A 19,795-nucleotide genomic window follows, 5' to 3' on the forward strand; every position below is an offset into this window, starting at 1 on the left:
AATTGTTTTCTAATTAGCCCCTTCTTCTGAAGGGTGAATTCTGCATCACAGCTCCAGAGTCTGCTTTGGGTTTCCAAGTTTTCGTTGGTTCATGGCCAGCACCAGCTCTGCTGGAAACATGCTGGATTACCTCCGACGCAAGCACCGCACTCAAACGCGGCTGAGCTAATTATCACTCCTGGAGCAAAAACACTCAAATGGTCTGGGAGCAATAGGACTTGTCATGTACTTGTTTTCTTTTTTTTTTTTTTTTTTAGCCAACTCCTCATTATCATAAGTAATGGTAAGGTTAATAATAACAATAATACAATTATTTTAGTCTAAATTACCAAAGTTCAAGCCAGCCTAAGCGTTAGAATCAGTTCCAAAATTATCTATAAAAAAATAAAGGTTCCAAAAAATAACATTATTTATCTATATATATAAAAAAAAGTAATTTGAACTGAAACGCCCACTTAAAACACAAGTAAAGGATTGCTCCTCTTTCTGCTGCCATCCCCTGTGTTCATTATTGGTGGTCCATACCAGCACACAGCCCTGTGCAGGCCTGATTTGCTCAGGAGTATTCATATTTGTGCTCTGAATGTCCAGGGAATTGCAGCTGGCTTGAGTCCCCCGCACCCCTGTGGCTCCTTCCCTGCGAGGCTGTGAAAAGCCCAAGGGGAGCCGGAGTGAGAGAGTCTGTTACCAGTTCATCTCCTCCACCCTCCTTCCAAATCATCGCAACGCAAATACATCAGTGTCCAACTCACCCTTCTGGTGCAGTGGTTCTTCAAGATGGTGCCATTAGTGCCAATGCAGCTGTAGCTCTTCTTCCTCCCATTGCTGGAGAACCGTCCCTGTTCTACCCAGACTTCTCCAGGAAGGGTGGTTTCTTGACATCAACTGAGTCACTGCCCGTCCCCAAAGAGAATTCCTCCCAAATGGAACCAATTTCAGACACCACCATGGAGATGTCACATAGTGGTGACAGGCAGAAGGATGCGGGCAGATTGGAGCCCGTTACCCTGGTTTCTGATGTAAACACAAGCTTTCTCTCTGTTAGTGCCACACTGGCACACCTTGAATTCAAAGAATGTTTTAATAAACCACCTCTCTGACCCGTGGGAGGTTCGTGCAAACATGGTGAGCCCAAAACTGGGTATTTGCTCATGATTCCTTCTGCATCAGGAAGGCACCTGCCACTCCTGGAAGTCTCAGTGCTAACCCCTGTGAGAAGCAGACATATGCTGGTGGCTGGGGCACTCTCTGAAATTACTCTGCTTAGTTCCAGGTCTAACAAATTTTCCAGGGTCCCAAAAGTGCAATTCCAACCTTATCTCCTTAATTTTTAATAGAGAAAGAAGAATGAATGGAAAAGGATCACTGACCGGGGATGTGCTTATCCCCAAAGCAGAAGCAACATCTGTTGACCTTATCAGGTAGGGTCAGCAAACCACCACAAGCAGGAAGACATTTACATCCTGAGGGCTTAGACATCACCATTTCCAATAGCTGACACAAACCACTTAAACCTTGCTAAACCAGCGGATTATACAGGGCCACTCCCTGCAGTTTCTTGTCTCATGCACACCTTTTCTTCCACCTTCTGAATATGTAAATAGCTAAATGAAAGTGTTTTCCTTGGAAAGGGAAACAGATTTCCTCAAAAGCTCAAACAAGATGTTCAGGTGAGTCAGATGGTCTGTCCCAATTCACGTCATGGGAAGTGCAACCTGAAAAAGAAGAGTTGTTCTTCCCCACAGGGGCACAGCTCACCCACACGGGATGCACGCTTCAAACAGGGAGACACAAGCTTAACGCAAAACTGTGGCAAGCCACTGTCCTCCTCACATGTACTTGAAAGGGAACGGTGCTTTGCCACAAGCGTTTGGGATGCAGCAAGGCAGAGGCTGGCTGACACCAGAACATCAGACTGCAAAGGGCTGAGGTCAGGAAGTGATGACCAGCACCTCACTGCGGAGTCAGGATGAGAGTGTCAGTGCATGCCTAGGTGAGCGAGACAGCAACAGCAGAGATAGCCTGATGCACAAAGGGACACGACTGTATCACTAAAGCACTTCTGACGTCTGCATTATGCTCATTTCTGCAAGCTCATACAGCAAACAGCCACTGATGTTGTCTGGCAGAGTTTATTTAGGTTCTGTAAGCAGCCTATGGATGTGTGGCTGCTCAGGTACTGTCCTTTCATCTATCCCGCTACAGTTTCCCTGCCAACCTTGGGTAGACATAGAGGCTGCTTCTTTGAAAAGCTCTTCGCGCTTCTCTGAGAAGATGGGTCAGCTTCAGAAAGGGAGGGACATTAAACAGGTTAGAGTCACACGCCGGATGACTGAGCTTGGACTGCAGAGCAAAGAGATGCGAGAGCCAACACCAGCCCTAATGCAGAGGGGGTTGTGTGGCTTCCTTTGCAAGAGATGCTCAGGACCTCTGCTGCCCATGCCCAAGGCAGAATGCTCAAAAATTCATGCCAAAGCCCACAGGTTCTCAAAAGGTGACTTGAGCATTCACAGAGAAAAAGGCTCAGACAAGTCAGTCCCAAGAGGAGGCGGCTGCCAGCCCCAGACAGAACAGCGCGAGAACATCTACAGATCTGCAGCTCTCCTGGTGCAGGATTGTCAGGGCTAGAAAAATCCTCCTCAGGGCTGTAAATGGGGGGGATACACCTGCGCCGCACAGTGCATCTCTGCTGTGAGATAACGAGGTGGTCACCAGCAAAGCTTTCTTGACAAGCAGTTCCCCATTTATCCTGACTGAAAACAACACTGTTGGCTTTCAAGGCCCATGAGGAATTTCCAGTTGAGATGGAGGAGTCACCCACGGGCTTTGTAAGTGTCAAAAGAGCAGGCAGCAGGAGCATTTAAGGACATGATGAGTCTAATCTTTTGTGGGTTTGTTTCCATTTTGTGATGGAAAGGTGTTGGGGTTTGCGATACACACACCTTGTTCTGAGACAGGAAGGTGTTAAACATCGCTCTGGGTGACACCAGTGACTGTTCCGTGTTTGCACACAGGGAACTTCCCCAACTCCCAGCTGTTCATTGTTTGCCCACCCCCTGGTGAGGCACATGCTCAGGAGGAGAAAGTCCTTAGGGATGAGACAGGCATAGAAGAGCTCCTGAGGGTAAATACAGCTTAAAAAAAAATAATAATAAAAATCTAGTGAGCTTTCCATTCTTTCACACGCAAACAGAGCCCTAAGCTGTTTGCCCACTGAAGTGCCAATTCCCTTCGACAGCAGTGATTTCATTTGGTGTAATTTCCATAGAACAAATGTAGGCCTACTTTTGGCACTGTTAAAGGATTAGCAGAATCAGCCACAAAAATAAGCTATTTCAATAACTATCTTTTGGCATATCAGCTACAGTCATACCAGCCTCACTGAAATCACCACAAAATCAGTATTAAAGAAACAGTTCTGTCCAGCCACAGCTTCCTCGTGAGAAATTCGATAGCATCATCGCATTAACATTGGCATTTCTATGCTTCGTCAAGAGCGAACTGAGGCTGAGGTGTTGGTTTATCACTGTTTAAATAGCACTGTTCCTCCAAGAAAGGTTTGATAGCATCGCTGCTGTAACACTGGCATTTATGTGCTTGGTCAAGAGTGAAGTCAGATTGCAGTGTTGGTTTATCGCTGTTTAAATAGCAGTAAAGAATCACTGCCTTCTGCCAAAATGCTTTATGTGACATTAAGATAGAGATATTAAAAAAACTAAAGGCAAACAGAGTAAGAAAACTGTTATACCTTCTCCTGGAACCACAGGCCTGACTCATCAGAAGTTCTCATAAGCTGTATTAAGTCAAAGCCACCAATCACAAGGATGAGATTAACCAGCATCAGCTCTTGCGCAATGATTTTAAAATACAATCTCTCTTTTCACTCATCTATTACCTTTCAGTTCAACTAGAGTCTCAGTCACCCAATGCTGCTTCCACGAGGCAAGAAAATCCAATATACCAATGAGGTGATTGACAACTGAAGCCCAGAGAGCTGAAGTGTCCTACCAGGGAAAAACAAAAATCAGTCATTAAAGAAAAACACTATTTGTTCCATTTTTTAAATGGACTTAAGCAGCTCAGTGCCTAACACTGCCATCAATTCCATGGGAATACCATGTTGTCCAACCTTAGTGCTGCTCTGTGAGGTCCACTGTCCAGGCAGTATGTCAGCCAAGTGCCCCAAATCCAAGTCTGCAAGGAAATAAGACCATCAGGGCTCAAGGCATTGGTGCAGCCCCTACAGGCTTAAGAATTTTACCTTTCTTGGAGAAATAATAGGTCTACCTTTGAATTACTAGCCTGTTAGAAGTAGGTGTAAAAATAAATAGATGTTTGCTTAGTTTCGTGAAAAGAGCTCCCTCTCACTAGTCCTATCACCTTAGGAATACATTTGGAAAATTATGTTATGCAAAATGTGAAAGTTATGGTTACCTAGGGTGAAGAAACACGTACTTTCTGTAGACACTTGGACTTGTGGAGATGGTACTTTAGCCCACCTGTTCATTCCCAATCTCTAACCTGCTTCAGTGAAGGGGAGCAGAGTTGAAAACAGAGGGTAATTTTCAATTTTTGCTAATCTGGCTAACGCTTACTCGGGTGAGACAGGGAACAACCCAGCACAGAGCAAATACAGCCTGGCAGCCAATGCGTGAGAAAAGGAAATCACTCGTAGACTCAGAGTGAGTTGATTCTTTCAGTTAAAAGGGCTCAAGAGGCACCAAGTTTCTTAAAAGAGAGTCCAAGCTTCAGAAGCTCAACAGCGGGTACAAGACTTGCAATGGGAAAGCCAAACACACCGATCCCAAAGGGGTGACTTCGGCATTGCTAATAGCGAAATGAGCCCTTGTCACCTTTCAGAGTGGCAAAAAGGATGGCAGGTGCTGGTCCTGGTCTAGGAACAATTCCTCTTAGCATTTCCCCCCATCCAGTTAGAAAATAAAGGCATTACAACCCAGTTTCTTCCAAAAAATAACCTTTATTGTTTTGGTTGTAAATATAAAAAATGCATTGCACAATTTAACAGACCTACTGAAAAGTGCTACATATCAACAGCACAACAGAAGTTGTGTCATGCAACAGAACAGGAAACCTAGGCAAAGCAAGAGCACAACCTGAAGTCCTCATACCTCCAAGCTTTTTTTTTTTCCTTTTTTTTTTTTAAACAAGAATGAACTCCACTTAAAACACATTTAAATACAAGGTTAGAAGAAGAAAAACAGCAATTTATTCACTGTATTGTTAATTAAAAGGCTTGCTCCTAACATTGATATCTTTTGATTCAAAACCTTATTCATGTTGTAAAAATTCAGATATAAAAGCAGTTCAGACCGTGGCTAGAAAGTCATTCTACTGTTGTATATCTAATATGTGTTTCTTTGTAACTGAATCAAGTTTTACAGCTCAATCTACAATTCGGTACTACCACTTCTGCTCTAACGCAGTAAATGAGCATAAAATCCAACCAAGAATGAAAGAAAAGGAAACCTGATGCCTTAACTGATGTTGTGGGAACAATATTGGGTTCCTGTAAAAGAAAACACCCCAAAACAAATGATCTCCTCTGAAACTCAAGCGTATAAACTGAGGAGCAGTAGGAAAACTCCTGTTGTCTCACCTAATCAAAAAACCTCCAAAAAGTCACCAATAGTTGTCCATAGCCTTCGAGACTGAGACGACTGAATCCCTAAAGCACCTAAACCAGGTATCCTCAGCCTTTTGATGTGGGGTGTTTTTTTGCCATGCAATAAAGGTGGAAAGAAACCAAAAAAGAAAGGATGGAAGAAAGGAAAAGGTCAAATAGTTAACAATACATTCTATTTGCAACAGTATCTTCTAGTTGGTAACATCAAGGCAAGAATTACTCCAGAAACAACGAAAGTGAAATAACATTCAAATATTTTGTACTACTAGAACATTACCTTACTGAATGTTTCCGCAGTGAGCTTTGCTCTCCTGATCTCAAACTACTCTGCAGGAGTTGTGTGTTTTAAAAGCAAACAAAAAAAAAATTTACCTGCCTCTCTCAGCTCACGAGAGAGAAACACATGCATACACACACACACATACTCTCAAGGGAATGTACAAAATTCCTGAAGATACAAAGTAAAGGGATGTTATTTTCTAATGCAATTTGACAGCCCTTTGTCTTTTCGAGCCATTCCATATTTAGAGATTTAAGCATTTTCATATTTACTGGGTTCCTGTCAAACTTCTGGTACGACAGTAAAGTACGTGTGTGCGTATGTGCCTGTGTACATGGGAGGGGAGGACGGTGAAGTCCGCAGGAAAGACGCAATTTTTTCCATACATACACACAATTCTTCACAACCTCAGTTTCAAAGGGACACAGTAATGTCATTCAGATAAAATCCTCTTAAAACCCAGGGAAGCCCCACTTTGTCAATTCACTGAATTTTCCACATAGCACTGTAAGGGAAGAATGTACAACTTCAGATAAATCAAATGCATACAGGACACCAAGATCTAAGGCACAGATGGAAACATTCTAGTAAGTCTCCATTCAAGGAAGCCTTCCCAAGGGGTCTAGAAAAGCATGGAAGAATATGCCCATCAGGTCAAATGGTATTAATTAAGAATCCTTTGGTTTTGTGCAGAAATCAGACTGCCAAGATGAAGCATACGCTTGTCTCTGTTCCTACTGCTCATTAATTCGTTCAATTCTAGTTTGCTCCTGCACTTTCAACACTTAATCCTCTTGCTAACAGGGAGCATCAAATAAGCCTAATAACTACATCAGATAATGCAAAAGTTCTCCAGAACTTGTGTTTGGGGTGGGGGCCATCTACAATGTATTGATTAATAGAACTCAAGGTCAGGAAGAGCCACTAGACAATCTCAGTTTGACTTTGTGCATATCACAGGCCATAAATATTTGATCCAGCCACTCCCTTATTGAGTGAAATACGTTGGATTTGACTGAATATGACTTGTATTCAATTATATGGGGATTCTTTAAAAGTTTAGCACCAATTCCTTGAAGACAGCTGTGCATCATCTGTGATTCTGTGCAGAGTACAGGCACCATGTGTTTTGCTTGCTTAAGTATACTTTGGTGACACTGAGGAAACTGGACCGCTTAAATTAGGGGAGAAAGCATTACCAAACTTTTTTTTTTTAAAGAAATATAGTATTTAGACTCCTCAATGGGTAAGACAGATAGACAAAGGAGTTAAAACATAAACCGAAGTGGAAAACTATGCAGGAATTAATACATATGTGGTCAACCTCTTTTCATACTGATCCTCAGTACTTCTACTGTGCAGATGTGAGACATGATACAGCTTTTTCCTCCTGTGTTTCCAAATGAAGTGAAATCACACATCTCAAAAGGTTGACTGATAAAATAATTCTGATTTGCAACAATAGGGTGAGAAAATACACTGAATCACTGCTTCAAAGAGCAGCCACATCATTTCTGATAACTGCACTACGTGGAAAGTATCTTTTCACTTTTCCTTCCCTCCCTCCTACACTCTTGTCTAAGTAAGCAATCTTTAATTTTTTTCTCTTTACTATGTTAAGATTTGCAGTCTTTTAATAGTGCCATGAGCTTGCTTCTTCATCACAAGTTATAAGCACTTTCCCCCCAGTCATAACCAGTTCACGGTGCAATGAGCATGATATTTTTTCCATCAACATCCGGCTAAAAACTGCTAATGGGCAAAATTTTAACAGCTCTGTCACCTAGCCCTTCCTGTTCCTTTAAGGACCCTTTCAGTTTCCAATCCATTCAGTGAGATCTGAGATGTTAAGATTTAAGCTTAGAAGTTGCCAGACTTCCCTGGGCTTTCAAGTATGCTTGCAGTGCACTTTGCTTGTTGAGACAAAATGCTAACGTCATTGATACTAGTAATGGTAAAAATCAAGCACAATCACTGCCTGACAAGCAGGAGACCACACTGCAGTAGAGGCATTACAGAATCTGTTCATCTGAAAAGTACAGCAAAAACACAAGTGGGTCTGTTCTTGCACAATTTGCCTACTGATTTCTTTCTAGAAAACTGGATACATATTTTTAACATGCAAATATGCATGTAGATATCTATGCATCTCAATGAGATAGCCCTGTAAAGAAAACTTGAGGGATGCTCCCCAGCTAATCACAGTGTTAAATGACTTTACTGGAATCAAGTTCACAATCCATGATAAAAATGGGAGGATTTAAAGCACTGATTTAAAAAGGAATTTACACTTACTTGACACTTTTTATCCAGATGCATTCTGAAGAATATTGCTCAGTTGATTACAACATTATGTACGAAAGACCTAGATACAGTTTCCCCCCCAGAAAATCTACGCACTATTTAATTACTACGACAACCTTTATACACTATTTCAACAAACCATTCCTTAGCTGAGGCCTGGATTTTTGTTGGTTCTACCACAGGAACACAGGTTTTCACACGTGCACAAACTTCAAATGATGTATCAGATCTACTGGGGGGAAAAAAAAAAAAAAAAGAAAAAAAAAGAGCATCTCCTCGTTTGTCTGCACAGCTACAGAAAGGCATTTTGGTATGATGGCAGATCATGCCATTTTGTCTTCCCTTTCGGCTCCTTTGCCCCCCCAACAGTCCCCTTCAGCCCCCAATTCTTCAACTCACAGTATCTCTGCTCAGGGAGAGGGCCCTGGGTTAACCTTTCATGCTTTCTTCTTGCTGCAGTCCTGCTCACACATAAGCAAACTCTGCAATGAAAGCTATTAGCTGCAAAATCTCCGGACAAAGAAGAAAGAAAATTCTCCCCGTGCTTAGTCCTTCTCCTCAGGCCTATTGTTTCTTTTTAAGCTTTGTCCCATCAAGTAGAGAGGACTGGGGGCAACACTGAGAAAAATGACATCCCCCGAAGGAGAACCTACTGACCCCATTTCAGCATCTGCAACGCCCAAATATTTTAGCTGCTCATTTTAGCACTGTAACAGTCTGCTGATCGCCTCCAGGCAGCCTGCTTTGGAAACTGGAAGAAAACGTCTCAGAGGAGGTACAAGGGAAACGTTACCCACAGTTTGCATAGCTCTTAAGAATCAGAATCAAGTAATGAGTGGAATTACAAGGGTCATAGGATCATTCCAGACTATGAACAATCAGCTGGAATGAATATCCCAGTGCTGTCTCAGGATGGACAGATCATCACTGGTGTAACGAGACTAAGTTCATCTGCAGCAGAGGACAGTACTTGCTAAGACTGTCACAGGAAAATGTTATGCAGTATTTGGGGTTTTAAACATATTTTCATATGTTTTATATTATCATTTATAATTCATGTTGAAGATAACCTTCCCATACAGACCAAATTTAGCTAAGTCCTTCAGGTTTTTCAGATAGAAGGCAAAAAGAACAAGCAAAAAAGACAAAGAAGCAAAGAACTGACTACAAGTCCATGTGGCTTGATATAGTTACTGAGATAACAAAAAACTCAATTTCTTAACATTACAAACTCAATTCTTCTCTCTGAAGCAGCACTACATTTATCTACAGATGTGTTTTTATACGCACATATTTTATGAGGAAGGCAGCTGAACTCTGCAAAGCACAAGAAAACAGTTCATAGATTAAATGGGTATGAAATTGATGTATCTATCCTAACTACAGAATCTATGCAATCTAAAACTGCTTTCTTGCACTTACTGCACAGTCTGCTACTCACTTGCAATAGCTGTATCAGGAAAAATAATAAAAACCAGCTACTTTATTTGCTAGAAAATAAAGCATGTCTTGAAACTGATCATATGCAATGATACACTCATTAAAATAAAAATACAAAAAACACAGCCTGAGATTTTAATTCTAGTATTTTTGCCATGAGTTGACATCATTGACGGATTTTTGTTCTCCTTTGGTTTTTAATATGATCCTGTTTAACAATTTTCACTATTCAAGTAAAACAAACGGAACTGAATACCAGAAAACAAAATAAAAAGCATATTTTGTTTCATGAAATCGAAAGTATATTTCCCCTTTAAGAGAACATTCCTTGGTGTACAAGATTTACACTTCAGAGAACTTAGTACTTGAAGCTGTTTCATAGAAATATGTTTGTTGCATATAGATGCATGCTGCATTGATGGAGATATATTGCTGCCTGCAGGACTCAAACCTGCTAAATTTACCTGAGCTTGGTGTTTTCTCACTTAATGGAGTACAGCACAGCACTGAAGAGGAATCAAAACGTTGCGTCATACTTCCACGTATTCTGAAGGCAGAGCCAGATGCCCTGAACAACGTCTCGGGTGATGGAGAGAATTCTTTCTAAAGTGCACCAACTGAAAGGAGACTCGCCAGGCTGCCGGACTGGCAGGTTCTCCACCCCTTGTATAAGCAACTCATTGTCTTTGGTTGTTAGGTTTCGCCAGCTGTTTTGTTCATCTTGATAACTGCCTCCGCCGCTTGCTCTGGCAGACACGATGGATCCGACAGAATTGAGGTGGTTGTACTTAGATGCCGGAGGGTGTTCAGCACCACTATAAAAAAAGTCAGAAAAATAATCAAAAAAAGCCATTAGTCTGACGGCAAACAGATCCATACAGGATAGTGTGCAAGTACTGCACAGCTGTTACGCATGACAGAATTAGGGAAATACTTCTGCAAAACATGCAGCCTCCACACATAGCCACAGCAATCAACAGAGATGTGCAAGAACTGTGCCCAAGGAACAAAGAATGGAGATCTATGACTTTTAAAAAAAGCCCACCTATTTCTTCTACAAAAGAGTACCACTTTGCAATTAAAACTGTAAATGTAAACGCTTGCTGAATTGCAAGGGGGAAAGGACCAAGCAATAATGCCTAAACAGAAGGTCGTTCCAAAGCCGAATACAAATCTCAGCAAGTCTTCTTCCGTAATGAGTTAAATCACACTGCCAAACTTACTCCCATTAGAGTGGAGTATTTGAAATCTAAATGCAGCCTAAAATTGTTTGAATTCTGCTATCTATATTCAGCAATTTGTTAAGCACGCAACCGAGCATCTTCACAGTCAAAAGAGGCTCTTATTTTTCCACTGAGATAATAAAAAGGAAATCATATTCAGCATCATGTGCTTGCTTTGTCATCATCTGACTTTCAAGAAATGGTATTATATATTGTTTCACTTCCTACAATCTGGAATAACTGATGGATAGAAATTCACTTACTTGGCCTCAGAACAGGAAGAGAACAGTGCTGATCCAACCAGGCCATTGCAGTTTGATTCAGATCCTTAAAGCTTGTTGTGGAAACCATCCCATTGAAGGACTCAAACAATGGCTTAATAATAATGCTGAACTGAAAATTATCAAACGTTAAGGGAGACAACAAAGCAGGAGTTCAAAACATTCAACGGGAAAGGCTACTACAGTTCAGTCTGCAGAAAAAACAATGGACTTCAACTACTAGAGGGATTGCAACATTTCAAAAAAATTTTTTTGAAATCTGTAACACAAAGGAAAAAACTGAATATCATTTCCTAGTGATGCTCATTATGTTTTGCAAAATTCCTGTACAACTCACCTGATCTCCTACAAACCAACTGCACGCTGTAGCACTGTTGCAAGCACATGAGTATCTGAAACTTCCACATACATGTAATTCGTTCAATTTCTTCGTTGCCACCTTTTTCATGTAACAATGATGCTTTCATAGCACAAGGATATAGAAGCTTCAGTGTAATCACACCACCGATGCATCCAAGGTGGGGTACCTGGATGAGTCTTGCCTGGCAATAGTGAGTCCAGCACAGCCCAACAGTGCAAGTATTCAGCCAATTTCTCAGGCAGATTTTTCAGCAAACACTCAAGTTTTCTGCTACTGCAGCTAAACAAAGACCCCAAATTACATAAGCATATTCTTAGAGATCATCAGTGGTGTGGGGCAAGGATTCCCACACCAAGGGCCAGACTTGCTGATCTGCATCTATGTGGACCAGAACAGTAGCAAGCCGACGACTATCAGGTGTTCCTTTTGGTGCTCTATCATCACAGCTTGGAAGGATGGGCCTGGAGTCGGCAATAACCTTCCTGGCAGAAAAGGAGCAGACAGAATTCTTAGCCTGTAGTGTATTAAAATGTACAGAGCACCACCACAAGCCTCAGTCGGCCCCAGCTTCCAGGCTTTCAGATGAGCTTTCCTGGAACGGGCACTCAAAACAGCTTGTCAAAACAACACTGCCATGATACTTCACCAAGTAGACTCCAGCTTACAGGTACATTTACTTCAGAAGCTGGTTGGATGATAAAACTCAACTGAAGGCTCAGAATCTGTGGTTTTACCATGTTAATCCAGATGGGATTTTCTGACTACAGTCAACAGTATGTGAAAACGCAGCCCAAACCAATCTCAGCATTGTCACGCACCCCCATCTTTCTCACCGTGGCTGACAATCAAGATAGGTCTAACAACTACCTGGAATACTCAAGGAGATTTGCATGCCCTTTTACTGAGTGACTGGAAGAACAACATGGGTATTATTCTACCAGTATTCTAATATTCAAGAGTATTCTATTCTTGGGTTATCTCTAGTAGCCCAAGACCAAATTACTCATTTCCCTCCTATATGCAAGAGAAACTATGGTATTTTGATATTTGTAATGAAACTGCCCTTCTATCTCTTACAGTCATTTCATAAGGAGGAGATTTTTTTATTATTAGAACTCACCCCTGGCCTTTGTCAGCTTTTACTGCAAGGGATTCTGAAATACGTCAGCACGTGTTAAGGATTCAATCCAGCTGTTAGAACAACTGTTCCATCACAGTTACATTCTGACTTGTAAAGAGAATTTCAGGAACATTCCTTTGCCTATCAGTCTTCTCTTTCACCAACTACAAAAGCCTTTGTCTTTCCCCAAATACTACAAAACCCAGCTACCCAAAATTGCATCTTCATCTCCAATAACCTCTGCCACTTTCTAGAAGTGTCTCACTTCCAAATTCTGGAGCTATTTAACATCTTGGAGCAATATAAAATAAACACACTATGCAGTCACAAAACATGTGGGGGATTGTCTTTAAATAACCGTTTTCGTTGTTATATTAAAGACCTCTATTTTTGTAATTCACTTGAAATTGTTCCAGAGTTAATAGTGCTGTAGAATCCAGAGGTTCCACAGTTGCACCAGTTCTAAGTTACCAGAGGCTGCGTGAGATCTTGCTAAGAATTGTTTCCTAAAAGGATGCTAAAAGGGAGAGTGTCTTTCTAGGGCCAACATGAACCAGGAAACACCAAAGAAAGCTTTTTCACATATCAAAGTATTAAAAATGCTGTACTCCATGCATGCACAAGCATGAACATATATACTCCTATTAGCTAGGCAGAGGGAACTAACCAGCACAGAACACAGACACAGAAAACATAAAGTACAAATAAATAGCTCTATGAATATATTAAGTTTAATGGGAAAAAGGAAGGTTAGCACTACTGCTCGCTGCTAATCACTAATATCCCTGAACTGAGTCAAGCTAATGTTTGATCCAAACCAGTTACGTCTATACAGCAGAGCACAAATGCAGCTAACTTGGTTTCATTTTGTTTGTGCCTTTCTACCTCCCGCACTATCATTCGCTTACAAGCATGGCTGCTGGCATTGAAGAAGCAGAGAAACTAAGTTGATTCAGTGTTGTAACAAATGACACACAGAAAGCTAAAAGAAAGAGAAAAGAAAAAGAGAAATGTTCAAGTTTTTAAAACTGCCATTACAACAGCTTCAGTAATTGTTTGCAATATTTTTTTCCTGAAATCTTTCTTATCCTTGGTTCAGTTTTTCCTAAAGAGCTACAGTTACAGAAGTACTCCATTAAACATTTCTTGCAGTGTAATAACCCACCGAGAAAACCCTGCCTTTGTATTGCATTTTACTTTCAAGTTAGCTCCCATACTTCAAGTTGAACAAGTTCTGCCTCACAACAGCCTGTAAGGCAAGGATTAACATCCCCATACAGATGTGAATGAAAACTGAGGACATATGTTATTTAAATAACTTGGCTTAAAGTCACAGCATCAGAACCCAGTTTTTGGCTCTAGTTATATTAGTACTAAATCACCAGTTCAGCGGGTTAATATAAAAGGATACAATCCAAAACTTCCAGTTTTGCAGGGTCCTGCTTCTCACATACTCATCAAACATCCTCTTCATGTTGTCAAATCTTTGCCGTGTTACGGGAACCCCGGTAGCAGGGAGCTGCTGTTGACAAGAACTGAAAAGATGTTTTTCTGAGGTCAGAATCCCCACCAGAAAGGGCACAGTTTTATTCCATACTAAATTATAGCAAGAGAAAATTGTGTATCCCCAGTATCCCTGACCAAGGTGGCTTCCCAGTGCATGACCACGCTCCCCCCACCCCCGCCCCAAATGTAATTGTTATAGCCAGGAATACATACTGTTTTCACATCAATTTTGTCTATATTCATGCAGCAAAGCAATTTCTCAAGCTCCTACACGTTTCTTACTACAAGCAACAAAACTGAAAACAAAGTGTAACATACAACAAAGTAGGTTTTGGCATCTAATTAGAAAATGGCACCTTAGGAGTCAAGGAAAAATTTACAGTTACTCCTGAGCAATGTTACAGAAGAAAACGTTATGGAGATTCTTAAGAAACAGATCAATTTAAAATAAAACCAAACAGATGTCATCATACTTTTAAAGAAAAATAAAAAGATTTTGATTTGCTGATAAGTCTAACGTAATGCCTAAGCCTAACACTTCTGTAGATGGAAGAAAAACCACTGGGGTTCTCCACGTGTTTTGCAATAGTACATGACTATCATAAACCCACAGAGGAAACTGAGGCACCAGGAAGGTGAAGTGACTTCTCAGAGTTATATCCAGTCAGTGGCAAGCTCCTTGATTCCAAGTCCTTTGTCTTATATACTCAACCATATTTTCCTATAAAAATTGACTGCGTTTGGAAAGAAAACTGCAGCAAAGCCACCATGAAGAGTAAGAACATTCGATCACCCAGTGAGCACAGCTTTAAAAAGAACATTGTCACTGGCTTCTTCTAGGAATTATTCTCACTGACCTGATGCATCTTTTCTGATGCTGCCACTGTTGTGCATTCATGCTCAGAGCTTGCTGAAAATCCACTCGGGTTTGTTACCAATGCCCATCCCACAGCAATTCTGCCTTTTTTTTTTTTTTGGAAGTTGGTAGCAACTCTACTTCTGTTCAATACCCATCTGTTGTTTGGCATGACATCTGAGGCAAACATCCCCTGTTGTTAGCCAAAGCAACATTCAAGCTGCTCTGCTTCATTACAGAAATTTCCCCAAATCTCACATGATGGCAGCGTTTAGCTCCTCGATTTCTTCCCGAAGGCGCCTGGTTTCCTCTTGCATCTGTGTTCTTTCCTGCTGTAGTTTAGCGATATATTCTACTGTTTTCTGGAGCGTGATTGCATGGCTGATCTAGACCAAACACAAACATAGAGCTCACTTTCTGGAACAAAGCTAGACAGATGAAGAGTTTGCCCCTAACCTGCTCTAACACCCAGAAAAACAGTTCAGCGCCCTTTCTTAAGTTACCTTCACTGTGTGCAAAAGCACACAGACAAGCAGACCAAAGCAGTTAAGAGAATACTAAGCTCTTCATTTCTCTGTGTCGTGTTTGCACACTAGTCCAGAGAAATGTGGTTGCAGTGGTCGTTTTCTTCCACAAATTACGTTTTTGCTACTTTGCTGAAAGAAGTATTTCAATAACTTAAAAAGTTTTATTTCATCACCTCTCCTCTTAAAAATATTTACAATTCTTACTTAATTATTGAAGGATGTGCCACATCTGCTGATAGATTTGTAGTGCTGTTAGAAGTATCGTTTTGAAGTTGACAATATAGATTATTTGGTTTGGGAAACCTGAAGTTATTAAACAGAAGGTAACACGATCTTGCTATCACCAAAGGAGACAGAAACAATGTCACACATCTTTTTGAAAACACTCTTCAGTATTGAGGAACAAATTAAAAATCTATACTTGAGGAATAAAATAATCAGACATTTTACTAAAGCTGAGTTTTCAAAACTGATTACCTTTCAAATAGGCTATTCAAATCAGGAAGTGATCAGGAAGTGACTTATGGCCTATATTTATAAAACTATAAAATTATGTAAACAAATCAACATGTGGCACAATAAGCTTTCACATTTTCCATGTTTCAAAAGGTATTTAAAGGACATTTAGAATTCTGTTGTGCAGACAAGTCTGTGCTTCAATTATTTTGTTTTTAATTTAGTGAACTACGTTAACTAGTACAGCCAGAATACATTCTTAATTTGGACAAAGCCACTTGATGATGATAAGTCAGTTAGGATTTTTTTTTCTCTGTAAATCTATGCACAAAAGGCAGGTGACAGGGGAAAAAAAAAAAGCCCTGAGAATATTTGCAAGGCTGTGGGCACAGGGTCAAATTCTTAAAGGCAGCTGGGTGATACGAGGCATAAAGAGTCCCAGAGGGATTTCCAAAATTGCCTGAACTGGCCAGGCTTCTGACTCCTCCTGGGAGGTACAGATCTCATTGTTGTAAGAAGTTTTAGAAATTTCACCGGACTTTTTTGTTCTTTGTTTGCCTCACTGACATGTTTCAACAGCATGTGAGGCACACAAGGTTGCTCTGCCATGCTCTCAGCTGACCAAACGCAGCACAGCTGTAGTTAGCATGGCATGAAGCCTAAGCTAACAAGCTGTGTTCATAGGTGGGTACATCAGCTTACGCCAAACGTCAAGGTATGTTCAGCCAGGCCCAGCATCGTACCAACAGCATCTACCTGGCTTCTGGCTGGTTCAGGGTTCGGGCAGAATAAGCTTACAATACTGGCTGGACCATAGCTTTTCAAGTCCAGCTGTGGGGACCAGAAGCCACCCAGAATGGATATAAAAAGCCAGTATGTCAGAAGAAAGGTGACAAAGCAGTAAGTGCAAAGTCATCTCATGCTGCAAACATAACAAAAGTCTTCATTACTGGGGTCCCAAGAGCAAGGATTGCAACGATCAGTTTTCCTTCCTTCCCTATTGGCTTTAAAGCTGCAGCATCTCATCAGACAAGACTTGTTCAATGTTTGAAGCTGCATCAGAAGAGCAATGTCTAAGATGAAGTGCTTCCACATACTCTTTTGACTCTAAGCCATGGATTTATCATCGTTCCCTTTCAAAGTCCCTCAGTTCACATATCTTCACTGACAGAGTGGCATTCCCCATCAACAGTGAAGAGATTAAATTTATTAACAAGTCTTTTTAGAATGGCTCGCTCTTATATTCCACATCGAACTGTTAGTGCTGCCAAGTTACTTACCGACTTGGAGTTAGCTGAAACCAAGCTGATCAGAGTACTGAAACCAATCTTGATATTAAACCTTCGTTTTTGTTCTGAAATATGCCTCATTCTTCGATTCTGCATAAATAAAATTAGCTCAGTCTATGCAGTTCTCCTTTAACATTCTACTGCTATGACTATTTCAGCTATTCAAATTCACCATGTAATTTTTGTTGAATTATGGCATTCAGAGTCTTCCCAGTCAAAGCCATATGACTATAATTTTGCAAACAATTACTTAAGTTATTAAAAACAAGTGTCCAGTGTATTAAATTCAATTCCAAACCTTGTAGGTTTTCTTCTTAAAGTAAAAATTCCTACTTGAAACTGTTATACTATTTCCTCTTCTGAAGCTAAATCCAATTTTTGAGGCATATAATTAGTTAGGATCTTGTTGAAGCCTTTAAGTTTAAAACAGTACGTATCATTTATTCCTAATACATACATCATGTCTACTGATGTAACAGGCAGTCCGACAAAAATAAAAAAAGAGAAAAGGATACACAACTCCTGCCTACCCTGAGGATAAAGGCTTTGTCAGGAATTAGCATTTTAATTTGTAGCATTAAAAGTTGTTTCCACCAAAATTCTTGGAAGAAAATAAGGAATGTGCACTTTAAGAATGCATTCTCAGCAGAGCTCGGCTTTCTGGCAGTAGCTCACCATCACCCCATTTTATAATGGAGGAAAACAATGTAATAAAGCATTGAAGTGGCTGCTCAAAACCACAGAAAATGCAGGTTCATGAGCAGAACTGAGATTTCCAGTGCCCTCTATGCTTTGCCAAACTGAAAAAACAATGTTACCCAGCAATACAGAACTGTTTAGTCTTAACTAAAAATGCAGAGGAACAAAAGAACGTACAACTAGAGACTGGCAAACATCACTGTTTCACTCTTGTCTTACAAAGGAGTTACTTAGAGTACACATCCAAAACGACTCCTGACAGAGCAGGTGAGTTTAAATGGCTATAAAGCCTATCTTGTTCCAATTCCCTTACTTTTAAGAACATTCCTCCATCTAGTGGCCACTTTCCCACCATCCACCAGTCCTAATAATTTCTTCCTTTAACTTAACAGGCTGCAACTACTGACGGTGAGCATCTATGCCAAGCAAAGAACTGCAAAATTTTATGAGTAATTTGCAGCATACTCAAATAGCGGCAGTTCTGATTCTCCTGTGCAACAGAGCTAGAACTGAGTGCAATCACAGGCTGCAAGTGTTTACACTTACCTTTCTGCCCTGGGAGTAATCAAGCTGACACCAACTCATAGGGTATACAAAGACAGAAAAGCCAAAAAGAGGATGGCACTTGCAAATTGTTAAGTTACACTCCCTTTCACAACAGAATGAATGAGACAGAGTTGATTTTCCTGCATTGGCTGGTTTTTTTGCGGAGAAGCTCCTCATACCATCACAGAAAGCGTTCTGACAAGGTCAGCTTGTGTGTGAGCTACAGCCAGCTTTCAGATGCTATCTCTAGACCGCCGAGTTCTTACCCCAATAATTCTCGAAGTGTTTTACAGCTGTAACTTGTAGAGTCTGTGGAGCTGCTTCTCTGTGGAGCAGCATAGCATCACTGGAGACATGTAAGTAACTCAGCAGGTCAAGAACTCCCCCTCCAGCGATGGCCAGAGCCCTGCAGACCTGAAGATCCCCAACAGAACAATGGCAAAAAGCCACGGTTTAGAAAACTAAGCCTGAAACCTTTGATCAAGTAAACTGAGACCTGTCGTAACACTCCTGTGAGCCGCAGCAGGAACTGCTGTCATGACCTCAAGGACCTGCAGCGGTACAGTTAAGCCTGGCCCCTCTGGTGATACAACCCTAAGGAGCAGAGCAGGTTATTAAAGTCTAACATTTTAAATTGAACAGAAAGCAGTGAAAGCTAAGCCTAAGGCACAAATACTCCATTCCTGAAGCACAACTTACTCTCTAGTCCATGCTCAGACATCAGGGCAGAAAAGTAGCTACAAAGGTGAAGGAGAAAAGCACCTCAAAGGAAAGGACACACACCTTAAATGCAGCCACATTAGGGTCAGTGGTAGGTTTTCCTGAGCAGCTGTTCTGGGGAGACTGTGGACTGGGGCTCTGCTCAGAGGTGCAGGGGGAAGCTTGGCCTGAATTCTGACAGTCTCGGCCTTCATAAAAGGAAGAAAGACAAGTCACATTAACAAACAGCTTTCTGTAGCAAATGTAACTGCTGAGAAGTTCCTATTCAGAACTGAACTGAAGTGCAGTTGGCAACCAAATTATACTCATTGATGCAACAACCACATGCTAGAAAATGTCAAGATTGCTGGGAAAGCTTAGTATTTCATGGCACAAGGCTAATACATCCCAAATAACAATACGTAATAACACTCCTTTCACATACACGCGCGTTTCAGCAAAGGCATGTTGAAAGCAGCGGCTGCAACTCCATCATCCTGCTAGACTCCCCCATTCGAGGCTCTAATGGCCTGGGGCATGATGGTAACACTTACAAGCCATTCA

General features: G+C 41.0%; 1 protein-coding gene across 13 annotated transcripts in view; it reads right to left on the reverse strand.

Annotated features, from left to right (window-relative positions):
• Window positions 1-438: 438 nt before the first annotated feature.
• Window positions 439-19,795, reverse strand: part of MLXIP (MLX interacting protein) — a 59,324-nt gene continuing 39,967 nt past the window's right edge. For 3 of the 13 annotated variants that reach the window (XM_054219997.1, XM_054219991.1, XM_054219993.1), the window contains 6 exons: window positions 19,316-19,440; window positions 17,279-17,377; window positions 15,274-15,401; window positions 14,065-14,188; window positions 11,155-11,284; window positions 4,959-10,483 (listed from right to left, as the gene is read on the reverse strand). In XM_054219997.1, coding sequence (XP_054075972.1) covers window positions 10,362-10,483; window positions 11,155-11,284; window positions 14,065-14,188; window positions 15,274-15,401; window positions 17,279-17,377; window positions 19,316-19,440 — 728 coding nt within the window. In that variant the 3' untranslated portion in view covers window positions 4,959-10,361. The other 10 variants (XR_008469228.1, XM_054219995.1, XM_054219992.1 and 7 more) reach the window with 10 other exon arrangements.

This window comes from Rissa tridactyla, chromosome 13 (assembly GCF_028500815.1).
Source record: "Rissa tridactyla isolate bRisTri1 chromosome 13, bRisTri1.patW.cur.20221130, whole genome shotgun sequence".
Classification (NCBI taxonomy): Eukaryota; Metazoa; Chordata; class Aves; order Charadriiformes; family Laridae; genus Rissa; species Rissa tridactyla.